The sequence below is a fragment of the Ixodes scapularis genome, unplaced genomic scaffold (genome assembly GCF_016920785.2).
Source record: "Ixodes scapularis isolate PalLabHiFi unplaced genomic scaffold, ASM1692078v2 PGA_scaffold5__190_contigs__length_132052651, whole genome shotgun sequence".
Taxonomy (NCBI): Eukaryota; Metazoa; Arthropoda; class Arachnida; order Ixodida; family Ixodidae; genus Ixodes; species Ixodes scapularis.
Genome location: NW_024609880.1, coordinates 110,249,913 through 110,271,043, shown reverse-complemented (window position 1 = coordinate 110,271,043; position 21,131 = coordinate 110,249,913). Strand labels below are relative to the sequence as shown.

The 21,131-nt window shown below is 46.0% G+C and overlaps 1 protein-coding gene across 1 annotated transcript; it reads left to right on the top strand.

The window, feature by feature from the left end:
* Window positions 1-992: 992 nt before the first annotated feature.
* LOC8029787 (programmed cell death protein 6) lies at window positions 993-12,186 on the top strand. The gene is made up of 2 exons (XM_040214600.2): window positions 993-1,258; window positions 11,910-12,186. The coding sequence occupies exons 1-2, from the start codon at window positions 993-995 to the stop codon at window positions 12,184-12,186; spliced, it is 543 nt and encodes a 180-aa protein (XP_040070534.2).
* Window positions 12,187-21,131: the final 8,945 nt, after the last annotated feature.

Here is a 21,131-nt window from a genome sequence, read left to right as displayed (position 1 = left end):
AAGATACAAATACAACCAAATGTATTTGGTCTCCTTCAAATACTTTTCCAAATACATTCCTTAACATTTGCGTCAGCGACTTTAGGGTACCCGCAACGGGTTTCTGGGTATCTCATTTTAATTTTGCATCGCACACTCGGCTCGGGAGTTAGTGTGCGAGGCTCTAGTAACGTAAAGAAATATAATAAAAAAGAAATGTAATCAGCTTGGACGTAAATAGGCGAAAAAAGTACAGAGCTTCAAGCAGCTTTTTTTGTCGATTACATTTCGGTTTAGACCAACAAAGAACCGAGACGACCAAGACGCGCAGCACTAGCTAGAGAATTTTTTATTGTTGCCACTCGCACCAGTTACGAAAATCTGGACGACCCGCGTATTTAGAAGGTTCCAGGCAAAAATATGGATGGAAATCAGGCTGGAAAGCATCACAAGTTGTCACAGTCACTTATTTAGCCAGTCTGCATGTGAATGTCCGTTTCGTCACTATTCCTGCCCTGGACTAGCACCGTAATCACAAAGTCACTAAACGCTTGTGCTTGATTGAGAGACACTGCATTCGGTGCAGAACGTAGTTTTCTTTCTGCTGTGGACAGTGCCTTTAAAATAAAGCCGGAGGAGAAAAAGAAAAAAGCCCCATGGCCGAATAAAGGATGGAGACTATATGTTACAACCACATGCATAAAAACAAGATGTATTTTCACCCACAAAATTGTATTTAATTACAATTGCATCTGAAATACCCACGTTTTAGTATTTAAATACACACGTCAAATACATTACCCAATTTGTAATTAAATACAAATGCAAAATACGCAAAGTATTTGAAATACTGCCCATCCCTGTTCGTTACATTTGCAAAATGGTAACGAAGCTCTGTAACGCGTAAGCTTTTTTTTTTTTTTTTTTTTCAAGCAAGTAAGTAACGCTCTTTCGTTCCTTATTTTCGATAACGGGCACAACACCGATGCAGGGCAAGACGTCTCGGCACCGGCATGACGGGACAAGGGAGCGTGATACAAACGAGGGACCACGCGTTCCTGATGTCCGTGTTCCGCTCGGTGGTCAGGGACCGCACCACCACCATCACCGCCTCGGAACTGCAGAGAGCTCTGGCCAACGGCACCTGGAAGCCCTTCAGCGAGGACCTGGTCAACATGATGGTCAAGTTGTTTGACCGCAACTTCGACGGCTGCATCGACTTCGAGGAGTTCGTGTGTCTCTGGCACCACATCACGGAGTGGATCAACGTGTTCAAAAAGTGAGCCACCCACCTTTGCCTCGGTATCGCTTCAGCTGTGGCCATGTTTGCTTTCGAAGTAGACACTTTCTTTATGGGTTGGTTTTAAAGCCTTTACTCGTGGTCAGCTTACGAAAAAAGCATGTTTTGCGTATTATTTATGCGCTGAACGATGTTGTTCTTACAAAGTTTGGTTGTCGAAGAAAGAAGCGATTATCTTGGCTTTTCAAATGTGTACGTCTTGATAAAATACACTAAAACTAAACTAAGACGCAGCTACATATATAAAGCGTGTTTCCGCGAAAGCCTTCAAATATTTCTAAAAATTAGCTGTTTGAGATAAAAAGAAACTCTTGGCGTCCGTTAAGGATTGCCAAAACATACCAATTAGCGAGATAAATAACAAAAATTTAGTAATTAGTATTAATTAGTAAAAACGAACGTATGGTTTCACTTAGAAACTTGCTGAGCATAATCAAGAACCATTCAATCGATTCTTTCTAGAACTATAAAAAGATAGAAAAGCAGGGGAAACATTTTACGGCATTCCGTAAAAAACAACGAGGTAGAAGGGCTTAGAGCGATACTACTGGTATCGCTCTAAGCCGTTCACCAGGCAAAAAAGGGACCCCCAAATGGCTGCCGCCATGTTTTACAATTTTGACCACTATACACGTGACCGTCCCAAATCCCGCGGTTGACGGCCTCTAGCGGCAGGGTGTCGAACCGAACCCGAACCGAAAACCGGATCAAAACCGTTTTTTTTTACCGAACCGTTACAAAACCGGAACCGAAATCGAACGCTTCATATTAAACCCGAACCGGAACAAAACCATAATTTGATGTGACGGTTACCGGTTCAACGAAAACGGTTCAGGGTCAATTCTGTCAATGATTGGTCTTAATGGGAAAAGTTGCGGGCGTATTTCCTATTCGCCTCGAGATCGACCTAGAGGTGGCGCTACGGTCGCGCTATCATCATCATCAAAGCGGGGATAGGAGAACGGCCGCCCCATAGGCTCTCCACGTCGGCGCGCGAGACGGCGTAGATTCTTCCGTTTATTTTGTCGCATACTATCGGTGGGAAAACAATTCTAGCGGAAAAAGATGCAGTACTGTTCGGTGCTTCAGTGAAGATCGAATCGTGTTACCAGCGTGCGGCCCAAATTTATATAATCGCTTCTGTGGGTGCGTCGTCTGCTCTAGGCAGACTTTGGAAAGCATGGATCACCACGACTGATGCCTGTCTCCGGCTGAACTGGAATATTTATGTTAAATATTTGTTTCTTTTAAAATGGATGTATCGGTTCATCAACGTGGAAATAAAAAAAAATAAAAATAAAGTCCGACCCAGTTAACATAATACTGGTACTGTGGGCTGTGAAATCGCAGCTTCTATGTTTTTTTTAACGTCAAGCTTTTGCAGTAATATAAATATTCAGAATGAAGATAAGCTAGCGTTGTATTAGAAATTACCATGCTATTGAGTTCCTCTGCCCTTTTACTGTGCCATAGTGTGGGTAAATTTTTTGGAGTCTGAACAAATCTACTGCGTTGCGATGAGGAGTGAGTGTCTCTTCTAGTTAAAATCTGCAAACTGCACGGTTGGCAGGACAACTGAAACAAGTGAAACAAACTGTTCTAATATATCTGCCGTGACTGTAATAAACGAGTGTAACCGAGCAACGCAACAATGTTCCTGCTATTAAATGCTTTTCTCGGTAGTGTGGGTTCACCCCCTTCAATTTTCTTGGTGAGGGCCGCGGATGTCAAGAGGCTAATACTATACATTTCTGGCTAAATAATCTTGTATTCAAACACAGTAGACTCTGCAACCCCAACAAACGACGCGCACCACGACACAGACAGCATCGGCCGCAGTGATACTCTTTTACTGATGAGGGCTAGCGACCTTCACGAGACTTTCCGATCTCCCTCCGCCCTCACCTAACCTATATCGGGACTGGGCAGTTCATCGATTAACTTTTAGATTATTCAAGTAATGCTTTAATTTCAATTTTTTTTTTTGCCATTCAATTGGAGTCTAGTACTGGAGAAAGTCAGCAAGCAGTAAAATATGCCGGCTTCAATATTTTTGACGTCTTTATTTCTTTTGTGACACTAGCTTGCACGGTAAACCACTTCAGCGTGCTTGTCATTTCGCCGAGGGTGATTATACTGTTTAAATAATAACTTAAGAAATACTTTATTTTAAAAGGCTTCCCGTGATCATATTTATGTAGGACTCACAGCGTGAAGTCTAGAATGGGAATGCAATATGCCATTTGTGACATAGTAAAACCAGTACAAAATATGTAGTTTTAACGTCTTTCACGCAATATGACCGGGAAAAAATCAACGTACGGATTAATTGATTAGTCTATTTTAAGGATAGCGATTAGTCGGGTTAATTTTCTAATCAAACCACAAACCCACTCAACATTCAATGCTTTATGAAAGCCACGGTTTGTGCGAGATAACAAAAATACGTGGGACCAGCGATTGTATAAAAAACAACACACTAAGATTATGGAAGCTTCCGACTTAATAATAATCGCTTTGCTGAATTTCTACGCATGGCAAACGATACAACACAACCTTTAGTAAGAAGAAACGGCAACAAAAACATAAAGAATTTAATAAGGAATATCAAGCTCAGCCGGAAACGGGCTTGCGTCGTCGAGGTCCATGCTTCTGAGCGTGCGCCCGTATAGCAGACGACGCACGGCGGTATCCCCGCTTTCGCGCGTTTCCAATTTCGGCCGCACAGTGGCGGCACGGTTCGATCTCGAGGCGAATATTGCCAAGACTAATCCTACATACTGTCAGATATTTTTACATTTAGTTTTTATTGCATACGTAATGAAAATACATCATCATCAAAAGCAGAGACACAAAGAGACCGTGTGGTCAGCGAGCTCGCTCAGTTCCCTCCTCTACTTAGGCAACTGGAGATCTTCTACTTTACTTTGTTTCTTGGATTGACCCCGGCGGCGATTTCAAAGCACCGCTTGGCCGCTGGCCTACGATATGTCCAAGTGTCGGAGCGGATTGCGCCTCTTTAGGCACGGAGGCCTACGCGTCCGCGAATGTTTGACCTCAAGATGAACCGCAGTTGCAGTCGATGAGTCATTTAGCCAATCGAGCACTAAGAGCGCAAGCACCACGTGACCTTCCGCTTGAGTGCAGCGACACGCTGAAGGAAGGTGGGACCGCGGTCCGCGCTGCATCGGCAGTATAGTTTATAGGGTCGCCTGTGGTCCATTTCTATGAATAACAATATTTTCTTCAACGTGTTCGGACTGTTACCTACTAAAAAAGAGAAAAACATGGGTCGTCGGAGGCAGCGTTACTCGGCGATGATTTGCTGACGCGCCGCGCCTTGGAAGGAGGCCGGGGGAAGGAGAGAGAAAATGTTTCTTTGTAAATTTTGTTCGTAGGTTTGTCAGCTTAGCAAGTTCAGCATGTCGACTGTTCAACTATTTTTTTTTTCTGTTTTGTTTGAAGTCCTCTTTCATAGTCTTCAACTGAGCATCCGAGAAACGTCGTTCGCTGGGGTGGCATTACCGGAACTTTGTTCGGTGGCTGACAGTTTCAAATGTCAGTACTGTTATATTCCTCTCTTGCTGTGGGATAAAATAATTCCAAATAAATATAATAATCTCGATACGCCCCCTTTTTGTTTACTTTATTTATTTTTTATTTATTTATTTGTTTAAACACTTTAAGCACCCCGGGCGGTATTTCATAAGAGATGGGTTACAATAAAAACAGGTAACAAACTTGTAGCTGCGCGCCAACAAACACGGACGCAGGAGAGAAATGGACAGGACTAGCGCTGGGGCTTCAAATGAACGTTTTATGAAAAGAAAACGCCAAGAAAAACAAAAAAATCACCAGACCGTCACCGCATCAACACGCGCTCAAAGAAGCTATTTCTTTTCCATGTAAATTTATCGAGGTTTGGCCAGAGCTGGCCAAATTACTCATATTTTGTAATTAAATTACATTACTAATTACTTTGCTGAAAATTGCTGAAATGTAATTAAATTACATTACAAATTACCACAGCCAGAAAGTAATTAATTACTATTACAAATTACTTTTAAAAGTAATGACATTACTTTCGCATTACTTTTGTATACTTTTAAATATAAAGGAGCTATTAATAACTTCCTTTTACAGATAACTTTATTTACATTATTTACACAGTTCATGGCACACAGCTAGAACTCTCTGTCGCATGTTTACCGATGGACAGAGGAACGCACGCGACTGATCCGTTTCCCACCCCAACCTGGACAACTATTTTTGGAGATGACTGAGGTCCCTACGCGGATTATCTCTGGGAGGGGGGAGAACAATTATCATTGTTCGCAAAATCGCGTCGAGGGCCGTTCCACCAGGGGCCTTAGTTCGACCTACTTCCCCTCCTTCGTTTCCCGAGAATGTCGAGCAGAAAAGCTCGAATGGAAGGCACTTACCAGCCCTATTTCTCACAGTGGAAGATAACACAGAGAGGGTACGCAGTATGCACCAGAAAAAAGTAAGCGGAAACTTTCAAGAGGGGCCAGAAAATGTCGAATGCAAAACCGCAAAACATAGGTAGAGAATCGCGCTGAGCGGGTTTTCACAGTTCAAGAGAGTGGCAGAAAATGTCTAGCTAGTAGCGGGCGCGAGAGTCGCACCAGCCGCATTAGCATCAGCAACATAGCGGCGGCCAAAGAGCGTTTTTTGCAAAGGTGTAGACGAAAAAGAAAAAGTAAAATAAAAAGAAAAGCGCTCTTGTGTATTGTGGACACAAAAAATATGCCTGGTGCGAAAAAGTAATTAGGTAATTTAATTACAATTACCGTCGCTGGAGTAATTCATTACATTACTAAATTACCTGCTACAAAAAGTAATGAATTACATTACTAATTACTGGAACAAGTAATTAAATTACTGTAATTTCATTACAGTAATTGCATTACTGCCAGCTCTGGGTTTGGCTGACGCACTGGACTCCTTCCTTCCCTATCTCGTAGGCTTCCAGCATTTTGCGTGCAGTGTTGTCAGCCCCCCTCCTCAATATCGTGATGCTCTCAAACTTCGGCACACACAAACAAGTGACGCAGTGGAAGGTGGTCTCCCGAGGTTGACCGCAGCGGCAGTGCGTGCTCACGCGCCCGGTCATTGACACATCGGCCAGTCTGGCCGATGGATACACGACCACAGCTTAGCGGAATTCGATAAACCCCATGCAACAACGCACTCGACGTACCTGTTTCTGTATTTTACGGCACATTTGTTTCCTCTCGTTCCCCTGTCAGGCACTCTGGGGCGTAGCTGCGACATCTTACTGGGCCCCGAAAACAGGTAGCATTCCTAAAACAAACGTGTGTGCTGAGCCAAAAAAAAAACAAAAAAAACTAACATATAGGAAGCAAGCAATCCAGCTAGAGACCGTTTTACTGTTTACAAAATCACAGCAAAGCGTGCGATCTTCACGGCCCAGCACGTGCGTGTTCGTCGCTTCGGAAAGTTAGCAAAGCACGCGCATACGCACAAACACCAAAGATGGCATCGGCCACACGCTCTTTTTTAAAAAGGTCTATAGACCGATCCCGAAATTACGCTCTCTTCTGGCATAGTTCGAAATACTGCACAGCTGCGTATGCAAAAGACACCATAAAAATGGAAAACCGATTGCTTATATATAGTTCACTTAAGAACAGTATTATACAAGTAATAGAATGGAAAGTTGGGCGAATTGGTATGAATCCATTTTGAAAAGCAGCGCGAATAACACACGGACAAGAAGGAGAGAACACACAGGACGAGGCGCTGACTATCAACTATCTATTCAAAACACATACAGAGAAATTCACGCGAGGACGGCTTCTTCTTTTTCTTCTTCCACCAGTCATTCGCCATTAAGCACGAGGTTTTGTAAATCATATCAAATTAAAACACACCATTGCATTAAAGCACACCAGCACAGGTATATGTCATCGCGTCTTCTTCCTCCTTTCTTCTTTCTTCGATCTTCAATCTCAATCTTCAATTCTCTGGTTAACCCATGTCCAAAAAAAAAAAAAAAAAAAAAAAAAACTATCTCACTGTTCACTATAGCTAATGGCTAGTGTATGCGTTCTGAATAGATAGTTCATACTCAGCGCCTCGTCCTGTGTGTTCTCTCCTTCTTGTCCGTGTGTTATTCGCGCTGTTTTTCAAAAGGGATAGAAGAATGGCCTTGCCAAATTAGTAGTATCTTTTGCGCACGTCACTGTGCAGGGTTTTCAGATCTGCCTGAAGAGGGAGTAGTTTTGGGAGGGGTCTATTGCAAGTATCTCGTGCTCAGAAAAGGCTGCAGGAAGTGCTCGGTCAATATTCAAAGGTCGAGTTAGGAACCGGTTTGAACCGGTTCGCGCTTAGTTAAACCGGTAACTGGAGTGATATTAGGGAGTTTTAGTAGACCGTGTTTCCCGGTCCGCTAGCCCTCCGCTACGAAGAAACCGCCACTGCGCCTGCGCGCCGATGGCCTTGGCTGTAGAGTTCCGGGTAGCGGAGGGGCTGCGCGGAGCGGGAAACACGGTCTACTAAAACTCGCTGATATGTGCGCTACCCTAAACCGCAATCGAACCGGAACAAAATGGAAAACTACTGAACCCGAACCCGAACCGAACCGAAATAATGACCGGTTCGACACCCTGCTAGCGGAGCCAATGCGAAGCTGTCCAAGTTTTTGTCGTAAAAGCAAATTTTTGACTTACAACAAACGAAACATAAATTATCTTGTCGGTACTGTTATTAAAGATCAATAAGGAATTATTTGTGCGCGGTACTTCGTTGAAATCTAGGTGCAAAAATAGAAGGTCACGTGTCTAGTGGTCAAAAATGTGCAACGTGGCGGCGGCCAATGAAGGGTCACCAACGTTACTAAACCCTTAGTTGGGAAACTCACCCTTGAAACCTGGGCCGCTGGCGTCCATTGAGACCGAGCTAAACTAGAGTAACTGTATAGGCTCTGCTTGCAGAGCTCCGCAAGCGGAGCATATACAGTTACTCTAAGCCAGGGGGGTAAAGGTGGGTGAGGAGGAGTGGCAAATCCCGTGCGCCGACATCCTGGGTCCCGAGTGAACGATCGCGAAAGAGAGCGACAGAACACGAGAGAAAGAAAGCAACGTTGCCATGGTAAACGCGGTAAACGCGAAGAGTGTAAACTCTCAGCAATATAAACAGTGATAATTTAACGTTGTAAACTAAATTATGAGCTATTCTAATGCTTATAAAAAGCAATAAAGTCATTACGCTGCATTAACTTCCCTTCTGTCGAAATCTCGGAAATCTGGTGGTTGCGCAGTTTCGTATTCCTCAACGGCGCCCAGCCGCGCCCCACCAGCGAAGCCGGGTATATGGTTTAGTTTAGCGTTAACGCGAGGCCGTACATCTGCGCGCTATGCAAAAAGAAACCTTCGAAAGGAACGCGAGTATTTTTCCACCGGTAAGTTCGTGGATTGTTGAAGTTCACGAAACTGCTCTGATGATGTAACCGTGTTTGGGACCCAGAGGGTCTGCCTGCATGGTCCGCCGCTTGCGGCAGCCAGAATGTATGGGAAAATGGCGGACCTTTTCCTCTAGATTTAGTATATAATCTCTATGCTCTAAGCCAAACACGATAACAGCGCCACCCTTTAGCGACGAGTTGAAACATAAAAGTTTCTTTACATAGCTACTGCGAGATGGTCCTGCGAGATGGCGCCACCGGCCCTTGCCCGACTGGACGTGCAGCCGTGCAAGTGGACGCAGCGGTAGAAATGGCAGCGTTGCGATCGCCATTAGCTCGGTTTTCGAGTACGGATCGGAGCCAGTTTTTTAAAGCAGGCTCTATGGCAGTTTCTTAACTGAGGGGTTCTAGGAATGTTGGGGGTCACTTTCAGCTGCCGAAACCGAAACCTAGAAACGCTCAATTTGGACGCGTTTCTAGGTTTCGGTTTCTTATCGGAGCGCATCTCTGCGCCGGCTGTCCTGCTCCCCAGTGGCCGAGACGCACAACACACGTGCCCCATACATCCTTCCATCCTACGAGGGAGGCGAGCCGGTGGCTTCGCGCCGCGATCACCGGGGATCAGGACCGCGTGCGCAAAGATGCGCTCCGATAAGATAATTTCAATGGGAAAACTTCGGCAACTAGTTCGGACCTCTAGCACTACCTTTGGGCGGATAATGAACGTTCAGCAACGTGCATTTTATTTTTGCGATAAAAAAAAACACAAAAACCTGTAATTTTTGGTTGGAACACGTTATATATATATATATATATATATATGTGTGTGTGTGTGTGTGTGTATAGCTTGGAGGTGTCGGCAGTGCTGGGTACAGTCGGGTATTTCTACTCACTGGTTCTCTCGAGCTCCTACTTATGCGGTGTGAAGCTAACAGGTTAACCGAACGCTCACGACACAAAATACTGGCATGGCCGCGAATGATTCACGACCCCAACAAAACAAACGGAACTAAGCGTTCTATTACTCGAGCTTACCCATTGAGGGTCTCGCGCAAACTTATTTTTATGCGACGAGATTGTTGGTCGCGAAGCGTGGTGGTGAAAAAACGAAGCTGTTCAGTGGGGGCCTGAAAGCATTTGCTTGGAGTCGCGGAGAGGCCATAGGGCGTACAGTCCGCGGATATTAGTACTAGACGAGATTGTCACGCGTTGACGCCACCAAGCGGCAATGCTCGTAACTGAAGTACCCGTGGCCGTGCAGAGGCCCTTGACGTCACGAGTGCGATACGCATTGCGCTTCTCGCTGGCCGACTTTCAAGCGAGAGGTAGAGAGCTCGCGGCCACGTCATTTTGTTGCCGTACCCCTTTAACACGGATTGCGTTTTAACGCAATGCATTATATGACTGGCACCTAACCATATACGACGAGGTGCCAGCAACAGATGTCAACCGACAGGCCGAACGCCACTCGAACCCTGACGCAGCGCTCGTCTCCTTATTGAGTGCCAGGACACCATGTGCCACCCGAACCTCTTTCTCGAGTGCCTCCATGTTACTTTCAGTGGGGTTAAAATATCACGTGTGTAGACATACAGCGGTGCTCTGCTCCGTGAAACCGAGCGCTCTCTGGGCTTCCCCCGAGAAAAAACGAAAGGAAAAAAAGAAAAGAAAAAATAACGAAAAAGCAGAGGGGGAAAAAAAGGAGCACGCTCCTTTGCCGCAACGGGTTGTTTGATATATCTTTTGCCACGAGCTGGTGCCGGGGCTCTGTTCGGCGTTGCCGCATTCCAATTGTTCTGTTTTCCGCGCGTTCTGTCTATTACCTCTCGCACTCCAACAGGCTCTGAGAAAGTTGCATTTACACCGCCACCACGGAAGATGGCACCAACAAGTAAAATATCCATGAAGCGCCCACTCACTTGCTTTGCACGGTACAGGGCCGCTTCGCGCCCTCCAGTCCCCACATGTTGTACGCAGTTTCTCCACACTACATCACGTTCTGCGTTGCCAAAAGCCTTGGGCACGCAAGTACGGCAAAGAGGCGACTTTTTTTTCTCTACGGTTCCTGAGGTGAATACGAGTATATATAGAGCGTGACGAATAGTTGTAACGAAAACATGATGTAACGTGGGCGTGCGAGGATCGAGTGGTTGGTGCTAATCTGGGACACATGGTCATAGGGCTGGTGCCGCTGTGGGTTAGGGGTTCACCTGGCGTGACGCCACCGTCATGTGACACCGTCACGTTACTGTTTCACGTGACCGCGTAGCTTGATCTCACAGTGTCACGTAGCTACGTACCTTGGCATCACTGTGTCACTTGACCACGTACCTTGACGTCACGGGAACACGTAACTTGACTATATAACCATATAACTTGCTCAAGTAGCACGGATTTTGGCTAAGCATCGGCAAGTGGCTGGCGATGGTCGTTTGGCCAATTGGCCAAAGAGTAGCCATCGCCAGCCATTTGCCGATGCTTGGCCAAAATCCGTGCTACTTGAGCAAGTTATAGTGGCCACTAGTTTGTGGCTGATGACCATCAGCCACAAAGAGTGGCTGATGGTCATCAGGTCATGGCTGATGACCAGTGGCCACTAGTCATCAGCCATTGGCCACTGGCCAATGGCTGATGACCAGCCATCGGCCAGTCATCGGCCAATGGCTGGCCACTGTCTGGCCACTGGCCGAAGGACCATTGTCAGCCATTGGCCAATGATTGGCAAAATCTGTGCTGCTTGGGTGAATCACAGTGTCACGTAATCATGGAACTTGACGTCACAGCGCCACGTGATCACGTAATCTGACGTAACAGCGTCCCGTAACCACGCCCCTTGACGTCACAGTAGGGAGTTTTAGTAGGCAGTTTCCACAGCCCGCTGAGCACGCGGATAACGCACCGTAATCCGCCACAAGACCTTGAACTAGGCAGACAAAGCTGGCGGCGCGCACGTTTAGCTGCGGCGTTTTCTTTACGGATACCGTAGCGGAGGAGAAAAACGATCTACTACAACTCCCTAGTGTCACCAGACCACGTAACTTGAGCTCACAGTCTGTTGAGTGCATCTACTTTCATGTGCAGCTGGAGCAAGAAAGAGCATATACGCGCGACCCCTTTGAATTTTTTGCAAAAGGCGCATTAACCACTCCGAGATGGGTGAGTAAAGCTCTCATCTTGACGCAGAACCGACAAGCCCAAGGGTGATCGTCTGAACAAGACGGAGCTGCAATCGGCCTTCATGCAACTGAACTTCAGGCTGTCTCTCGGACTGTGTCATGTGATGATACGGCGCTTCGACCAGAGCGGGGACAATCGCATCAACGTGGCAGACTTTGTGCGACTCTGCATCATCCTGCAGTACGCCACAGAAGCCTTCAAAACGTTCGATACGGGCCAGGTTGGGCAAGCGAAGATCACCTACGACCAGTTCTTGACCACGATGTTCAAGATGGCGCGATGAGCAATTTCGTGATCACGTTTCCTCCTGAAATTGCTCACCGTACCATTAAGGGTCACCTAAGTTACGCATATTTTCGCCAGTTTTATATTTACTACGCTTCCCGCAACAAAAAGAAAACGAACAACCGGACTGTTGTTTAGGCGGTGGCAGTAAAAAGCGACGTAGACGTACCGTCGCCTTAGATGACGAGGGTCAGTTAAGCGGAATCTCGAAGGAAAATTATGACATTTTTCGTTAGGCAACTGTACCGACATTGCAGGCAACTCAATTACGAGAACTTTACCGAAAATAGGAATCGATAAATTTCTTGCGATTAAATATGGCCAAATGAAATTGCATATGTGCTGGATCTGCTTTATAAAATCACGTCCAAAGTTATAACACTCCAGGTTTTTTTACGTTACGTATAAGTGACCGAAACATTAGTGTCGCGAATGTCGCGTGAAAGGTTGTGTCGTCTAACTGGAAGTCACTCTTGTTGAACGCTCATGCAAGATGTCATTAGTTTGAGAAAAAGAAAAACTTCAAGAATTCTCAAAAGCGCCGGTTCGCGTATGCACGGGCTACCATATACACGAGCATTGTTGTAGAGAGAAAAAAAAAAAAAAATTGGCACAAGAGTTGGCTTAAAGACTCCTATGTGCGGTGTAATAGTCCTGAAGCAAACTTGAGCGCGATAGCGTGTGTATTGTCTACATACTTTTGCATGTGCACTCTAGGTTATCGACATATCGAAGCAAGCAACATAATGCCGCCTGTACGGCCGTGTGGGCAGCGCACAAGGCTCGACTGAATCAGGTTGAAATCCCGCCGTGTACAGAGTGTCACAAAAGAAAAAAAAAAGTTTTTTCTTCTTTTTCCTTTAGCCTCAAAAATCAACTAGGCATCGCCGAACGCTCATTCTCCGCCCAAAAGTAGCGCTAGAGGTCATAACCAGATGCCAAAGTTTCAGCCCGATCCGATACCTTTCTCAAAAGTTATAAGTGATTTTCTGAAAAGTTCTGGCGGCCGACGGAGTTTTCGAATATATGGGGCTCTATGGGGGCGGCAGAAACCTGAAATTTTCAGAAAATCACTTATAACTTTTGAATAAGGTATCGGATCGGGCTGAATCTTTGGCATCTGGTTGTGACCTCTAGTGCTACCTTTGGGCGGAGAATGAGCGTTCGGCAATGCCTAGTTTATTTTTGCAATAATAATAATAAAAAAAAAAACCTTGTTACTGTTTTGTTTTTTTGACACCCTGTATATTACGCTTTTGATGCCCCGCTGGAAAGTTCCAGTGGTTTCTCGTTGGTCATTGTATCTTCTGGGTAAGAGGTTTCAGGAACGGGGCCCGTGTATAAAAACAGGCGTAGCCTACAGCATCAAGTCAGTCTTCCACTAGCGCTTGATCCCGCTGCCTCGCCGACATAGACGGCCATTATTGCGCTTTATTATTTGGCGCAAGTTCACCCCTTTAACACATTTCGTTTTTTTTTTTTTCAAGTTCTCTACAGTTTTTATTTTGTCATTCGTGACAATATGAAAAATGGCATTAGGGACTAGAAACAAAACCGTTGTCATACAGTTCGATATAAGTGATAATAACTTTCTTATAACTTCTTGCATAATTTATATTGTTCTTACATGTTCGTATAAGCTTCGTGCGTGCTCTTATATTATCTTATTTGATCATATGCGTTTATTGGATCAAGACATTTCTTATAGATTTAAGAATTTTCACTAGGGTTGCGTCAGCTTGACTTGTCTTGAAATATTTGAATACATAAAGTAGAGACTTAAAGTAAAGTATTTAAATACCTAAAATAAAACCTCGGTTTTATTTTATCCGCTTTCATACGTCTTATACATACATATTTTTATGTTACAAAATAATTGCTTTGAAAGCTGCGTCTCGTACTTTTCTATTCTCTGAACGTGCTTTTAATTTTTTTGCATTTTATTACATTATTAAAAGAAACAGTCAAATATGCATAAAAGTGCGCAATGGTGGAACTTCTATTTAATTGCAAACCAGAGTGTCGAACCGGAACCGAACCGAACGGAGAACTTGAAGCGAACCTTTATTTTTAGCCGAACCGGAACTGAACCGAACCGAATCCTTCGCCGCCGTCTTGGGACTGGACCGGAGCAGAACCGGGAAAAAGTATAACTGTAACCGGTATAAAACGGTTCACGGTAAATTTTTTTTTTTGCTCGTATCACCAAATAAATATTTGAAAAAAAAAAAGAATTGGAAGCTGTAATTTTATATAATTGATCAAATCTTCGAATTCAGAATTGCAATGTATGAGAACTGGGGTTTTTGGGGGGAAGCTTCTGTATTGGGCACTATCAATCATGTGTCACGTGGTCACGTGATGTCATGGTGTCAAGACAGGCTGTCAAGTAATGCTATGTTACGTGACCCCGTGACTCACTGCATCAAGTCGATTTAAACTGAGAACGCCATTAGATTTATTAGTTTTATTCATACTCTGACGTCACATGACATCACAACTTCGCACCGCGAGTCACGTGATACCATGACGTGCTCAACTTTCACGAGTTCGATTTGAGTAATCGGATTCAGGACAATCACCATCTTCAAAACATTGGGGAAATGACTCGTGTTCAATCTTAAGATGAGAATAGCCGAACTCGAATAATGTCTAAAACTCGGCACATGCTCTATTCTCTGCCATCCTTAGTGCATGACTATGATGAACACTGACGGTATATAACTTGCGTCAGGTCACATGGCCGCTTCTTCTAATTGCGAATTGGGGAGGGGAATGCTGTTTTTTTTAATTTTTTCGGCGCCTGCCATCGCGCGGAAACAAAAGCTCGAGGTATACCTAAGCATTTCTTATGAGTTGTGAATGCGAACACATGCAAGCCGCTCGCCCGCTCCCTTTGTCGTCTGCTCGTCCGTTCCCTTTGTCGTCTGCTGCCTTCGGGGTCTCGGAGGCCATAGAGCAGCGGCTGATGGGAGCCCCGTCGGCGCGCGCCAGCCAATGGAACGGAAGGCGAATCGCTCCTATTGGGATCGCGGCGGAAACTAGGAGCCGTTTTCGCGCTTCAAACTGATGACGTCAGCTCGCTCCATGAGACAGTTAATGCTTTCGCATTAAAATTGGGGTGTGTGTATGTTTATACAGCCTAGAACTCAGTCTACCTCAATGGGCGACTTGTCTCCCAGCTGTAGATGAGAAATTTAGACAGTGTAGCACAACCGCTAGCCTGGGGTCTTTAACGTGCACCACGCAGTAGTGATACACGATCGTCCCTATCGAAACGGGGAGGGGTGGGGATTGAACCCAGGACCCCTGGGTTCTGCAGCGCGAGCTTTCGCTCATCGTGCTCCGAGCTGGTGTGCACTAGCCCGTTCGGCCACCGATATACACGAACGCTGAGGATCGTACTGGCTGCAGAAGCTCTTTGTTTACAAAATGCTGGGCTGTGAAGATCGCACTGCTCAGCATGCGATCTTTACAGCTCAGCATGCGACCTTCACAACTTCCGAAAGCGGGCAAAGCCCACGCCGTATACGTACAAGCGCTGAAAATGGCACCACAGTCAGAAGCTCTTTTCCACCTACAATTGTAACTCATGCATAATCTGACGCTAGTCATTTACAGGCTCGCATCTAAAGGCTGAACTAAGTGGAGCAAAAATTAACGGCGAAATTCCCGCGCTGCCAAAATCTATTACAACACGCCGCCGCGTGTTCATAGGGAACCAAATTCCACGTGACAAACAAGCGATGAACGCCGCCAAAACCAACACATGATGTCAAGGCATCAGTTGCGTGAGCGACTACATTTCCACAGAAGTGACGCACTTGCAAACATTGAAAACTCGTCTGCACCACCAATGCACAACAACATCAGCACATAGGGTGTTCACACAGTACGTCTGAATGCTTCGAACGCGGTTGGTTGGTTGGAAAATGTCTTTATTATAATTATAAAAATGTGATTTATGCTCGCCGAACTTGACTTAAGTCATCTTCTTTAAGCAAATGAATTTATGTTAATTTTTTTTAGAGGAATTGTGTGAGTTTGGCCTCCTTCACGTATGTGACGAGGGAATCGAGGGTTGCCTTGCGATCCTGCGGGATCCAGTGGGCAGGACCCATTCTTCAAAGCTATTCGGTAGCATTTGAAGTGGTAATGCCTCTAAGGCTTTCCATCTCGTCTCTTGAGTGCGAGGACAGTCGCAGAAGACGTGGGTCTCCGAGGCGGTCTCCTCGCAGTATTCACATAAGCTCTCGTTCCTGGGTTGGGTCGAGGGTCCTGCTTGTGAGTCCTGAAGTTCTGTCTCTTGCTGTTTCGCTGCTTGTCTGCTTTTCTTGAAAATGGCTGCGCGTTTTGGAACCATTGCTGTATGGGTGCGTAATCTTCTAAGGCATACTTTCTCCCAACGGGTGTAGTTATCCGCTGGGAGGGGAGGCGGGTCCTCTCAAAGGAGGTTCTTGAGCCGCTCGCGGCGTGCCTGGAGTTCGACAGCCTTGAGTGCCAAGGGGTCGACTTCTTCTGCTTCCGGTTGGATTGGAGATCCAGTGCTCAATTTTTGTATCGTCGTCGCTGTCCGTGCCAAGGCCGGGTAATTGATGAGAAGGGGGGAAGACCCGTGCGGCAGCGTCCGCGGCGTCGTTCCCGGGTATTTCCCGAGATCCACCTTATGGTTTTTGCACCGTCTTACTTCTGCTCTAGGGGTTACAATACTCCTCGAAGGCCTTCTTGGCGTCTGTGTAGATGTAGATTTTCTTACGTGGGCTGAAAGCTGCGGGTTCAATGGCCAGCTGGATGGCCATTAATTCCGCACTTCGGAGGCAATCAGAAATCAGATCCATTATTTTTATTTTATTATATTGCTCGTGCCCCACGCCGGCCGTTGGCTCGTGCCAATAGTGGCGGAAGCCGAGCGAACAAAATCTAGCTCGCCTAGGTCGGCCGGCGGTGAAAAGCCCGTGGCCACCCCGGGCGTCCGACCCGCATGCGCAGCTGCGAGCACGCAGCTCGTTTGTTCCGGAAAAATTGGACTCGGAGGGACAGCCGAATGTTGGCAGCTGCTCAAAGTCTCACAGGGGTGTCGTTCTCAAATTCTTCCCCAAGCTTCGACCCACTCCGTGTTTTGTTTGAACCGTTTTTGGGAGCAAAATAAAAGCAACGAACCATTACTGTTAACGAGTGACACAAATAAAATTGCCGAACGAAAACCCCCTAACGGAGGAGGAATTACCTCCGGAATAAAAAGTATTCTCTAAAAATGCAACGAAAAAAAAAAAAGAGGGGGGAGGGGGTGTAGCTCGATTACGAACGTACTGTGGGACAAAGTGGTATTGACACGAGGGAAAAATCTCGGGGATTTCTCCCCGGCGCGAGCAGCACGCATCGAAAACGTCAGAGTTTTGCGTTGCGGCGCTATGACGTCAGCTATGCGACGGAGGGAAAGAGGGAGGGGCTCTCGGCGGGCTGCACAAACAATCCTGGTTTGGCGGCGGATCAGTTTGCTCTCCATAATATTTTGTCGTTAATTGAACTTTTTAGTATCAAATGAAGAGCTCGCGAAATGCGTCTGCGGTGTTGTCAAGTGTGAAAACCGCTCAATTTGACTTGAAACGCCGCCATCCCTTTCAATCCGGCACCTGGTCGGAGTGAACGACGAAGCTGTAAAGGAAATTGCGCCCGCTGTCAACATCACGCACATCCCTGCGCAGAATTTGTGCCCCGCGTGAATACTGCCTCGCATCTTCGGCACAAAGAAGAAAGCGTGACCCCGGGAACTATACTCGGTTTGCAAAAAAACTCTCGCCAGAAAGCGCATTTTCCTGGTACCAGACGCTTTCGCCGTTTTTTCAGGACGCTGCATCAAGCAAGAATATTTTGTGTGTGTCGAATACATGCTTTGCACTGAGCACCAACCTTCTGCACCGTGCATTTTGCGTCTCAGATTTTCTCAGCAAGAACAAATCGCAATGACCACCATCCCATGGTGCCGTGATGTCACGAGAAAACGATGTTAAACAGTTCAGTTTCCTGGTGAAATGCAATGTTCGCAGCACTAGCAAAAGAATATCTCCAAATTGTAAAGTTCTGCCGTGTACATACATAGTATTTTTTTTATCAAATACAAATAATATTTAAAAAAAAGCCGTGGGAGCTACACAAATGCGGTCTGCGTAAATTATACGGCCAGGCGGACATCATATTCATGAGAGAATAAACTAATAGACGAAATATTAACGAAGATTCGCTAATTATCTTTTTAATGAGACTTTTTATGGCACATGTTTATATTGAAGAAATGGAGACAATCAAAGGCTAACCCATTTTTTTTTTTCATTCTGAATCGAGCATGCAGATTGAGTTTTTAATTGTCAAAAACATTTTCAGGAAATTTGTAGATACCGAAACCAAACGCGCGATGCCCGCCGGAAAGAAAATACTCGTTTGATGTCTGAGGGTCGCGTGATAATGACGAAATGTGCGTCACTATTTTCCGTCACATCGCGCCGGTGCTGGTTGTAGTCGGTGTTCCATGGCTGGCGAATTAAAGCGATAAGTCACCTTAACGGCCTTGCTTCGCTGCGCGATATCACCGAAGAACGTTTTGATAATGTGCGCGAGTTAGGTTAAAAAATAAAACAAGAAAAACCTGAACATAAACCACTCCACAAAAAGTGACAAATGGGAGGTCGTCCTTCCGGCGGGCATCTGGCGCTTAGTTTCGCTATCGAAAGTTTTCCAGAACAAAAATTGACTGCGTGCTCGATAGAGATTTTTTTTTTTTTTTTTACCTGGGCAGTTTTTTTTATTTTATTTTGATTGCCTCCATTATGTCTTTAAGATGAACATGTGCCCTAAGACGTCCAATTAAAAAGTAATTAATGTTCGTTAGCTAGTCATCTATTTCATTTTCTTTTGAACAAAATGTCCGCCTGGCCGTATAACTCACTTGCGCAGACCGCATTTTTGTAGCTTTCACGTTTTGTTTGAATCTGTATTCAATAGAAAAAGAAAGAAAAAACTGTTCATAGCGGTCTCGCGACGATATGCGGCAGCCTCATAAAATGCCAGAGCGCATGAGTGATAAAAGAAAGAGTTGTAACGTGAATGCCCCAAAAACACAAGTGCGCGTAAAACCGAATGTAACAGTAGCCTCCCGAGACAGTATTTCGCCGAGTTTCGAGCAAGCCGATGCGGCGATGCCCAAATGGGATTCATGTAAGAACCTTTGTCTGTCCCTCGCGCTCTTTATGTTTAATTATGAATTATCATTACATCCCCATGCACTTCTTCTGGCGCCACCGTGTATCGGAGCCATTTATTATCTTTCTATGTCTGCCTGTTTCGTGTGTTTGCCTTCATATCTATCATGTGAGCGTGAAGTCCTTTTCGGCATATACCTCACGACCGGTGTTTCGCACTGCCAAACAGCGAACAAAAAAGCACATTTCCGCAGACTCAACAGCTTGCGTGTTCTCGAGTACCGCCCTTTCATGCCGGTCTCGAGTGGTTATGCGAACTTGATATAGTGAAATTTATCGATGATAATAAAAATTTATTTAATTATTGACTGAAGATTTTACAACATAACTAAAGGGCCGATCGCCGTAAATATATACGTCATGAGGAAATGCACCCCCGAGTTATCTGAAAGATAACTTGGGGGTGCATTTCCGGGGTGCAAATTCTGCGCAGGTGAAAGAATTCACTTGCCTGGTATGCAATCTATGCACAATCGATCAAGAAGAAATCAAGCAAGACACTGATTTGCCTCGAGTAATTCAGTGCATCTGTACCGGATGGGGTCACGAGGAACAACGTGATAAAGTACTATCTACACACTCCAAGTTGCGAGAAGAGCTTTCCTTCGTGGATGGCTTACTACTACGTGGGGAAGTGTTGGTTCCAACCATGGGCGTGCCAACCAGGGGCGGTTGCCCCCCCCCCCCCTTCCCCCCATTTCTCAGAGTGTGGGGGGGGGGGGGGGGCAAGGCATTTGTTTTGCCTCCCCTGAAACAGCCGCCACTGGGCAGGGCAAACACTGGCCGGCGGCGCCCAAGGGATATCAAGAACACCGCCCCCCCCCCCCCCCCCGGCCCTGGGGGCGAAGGGGGGTTGGTCTGGTTTGCCACCCGCCCCCCCTTCCACACACACTCAAAAACAAGTTGGTACGCCACGAGTTCCACCTATTTCGCTGCGGCGTCGACTCGTCGATCTAGCTCACGAGTCACATCCAGGAATTGTGCGGACGGAGCAGCGTCTACGTTAGCGCTTCTGGTGGCCCAGAATGGATATCGAAGTCAACACCTACATTAGAGACTGCCACGCCTGTCAGACGAACGACAAGACAGCTGTGACGGCAGCGGCACCCCTACAACCAGTTCCATTCCCATCAGGGTCATGGAGACAACTAGGAATAGACATTGTCGGACCTTTTTACAAACTTCCATCGCAATTCAGATTTGCAGTCACCCCAGTCGACTGGTAGCCTTTTGTAACCAAGTTACGGCTGAAGCTGTATGTGAATTCGTCATTAGAATCTTCAGCCGGGAAGGGTATCCGGAGGTGATTGTTTCTGATCATGGCCCATAGTTTCAATCCCGCATATTCCAGGAGTTCCTAAGTCCAGAGGGACTTTAGGAACTCCTGGAATACCATCCACAAGCCAATGGACAGGTTGAGCGCTTCAACCGAGTGCTTAAGCAGTACGTCCAAACTATCCTGCAGGAACAAGGCAACATTCGTACAGGCCTTGAGGAGTTTCTGGGTGTTTACCAAAGCACACCACATGCAGTGACGAAGCTTTCCCCGCTGAGCTCATCCACGGACGTGAAATGCGGACCCGTATGGACATCGGGAGCTTCCCAAGTTTTGACAAGCCCGTTCACATCGAGATGCAGCAACTCCGCCAACGCATTGCTGATTACCAGAAGTACAGCCGGCAATACA

Coding starts and splice junctions, on each gene's coding strand:
- LOC8029787 (XM_040214600.2), top strand. CDS start 993: ATGACGGGACAAGGGAGCGTGATACAAACGAGGGACCACGCGTTCCTG. Junction 1,259..11,909: donor TGGATCAACGTGTTCAAAAA/GTGAGCCACCCA, acceptor ATCTTGACGCAG/AACCGACAAGCCCAAGGGTG.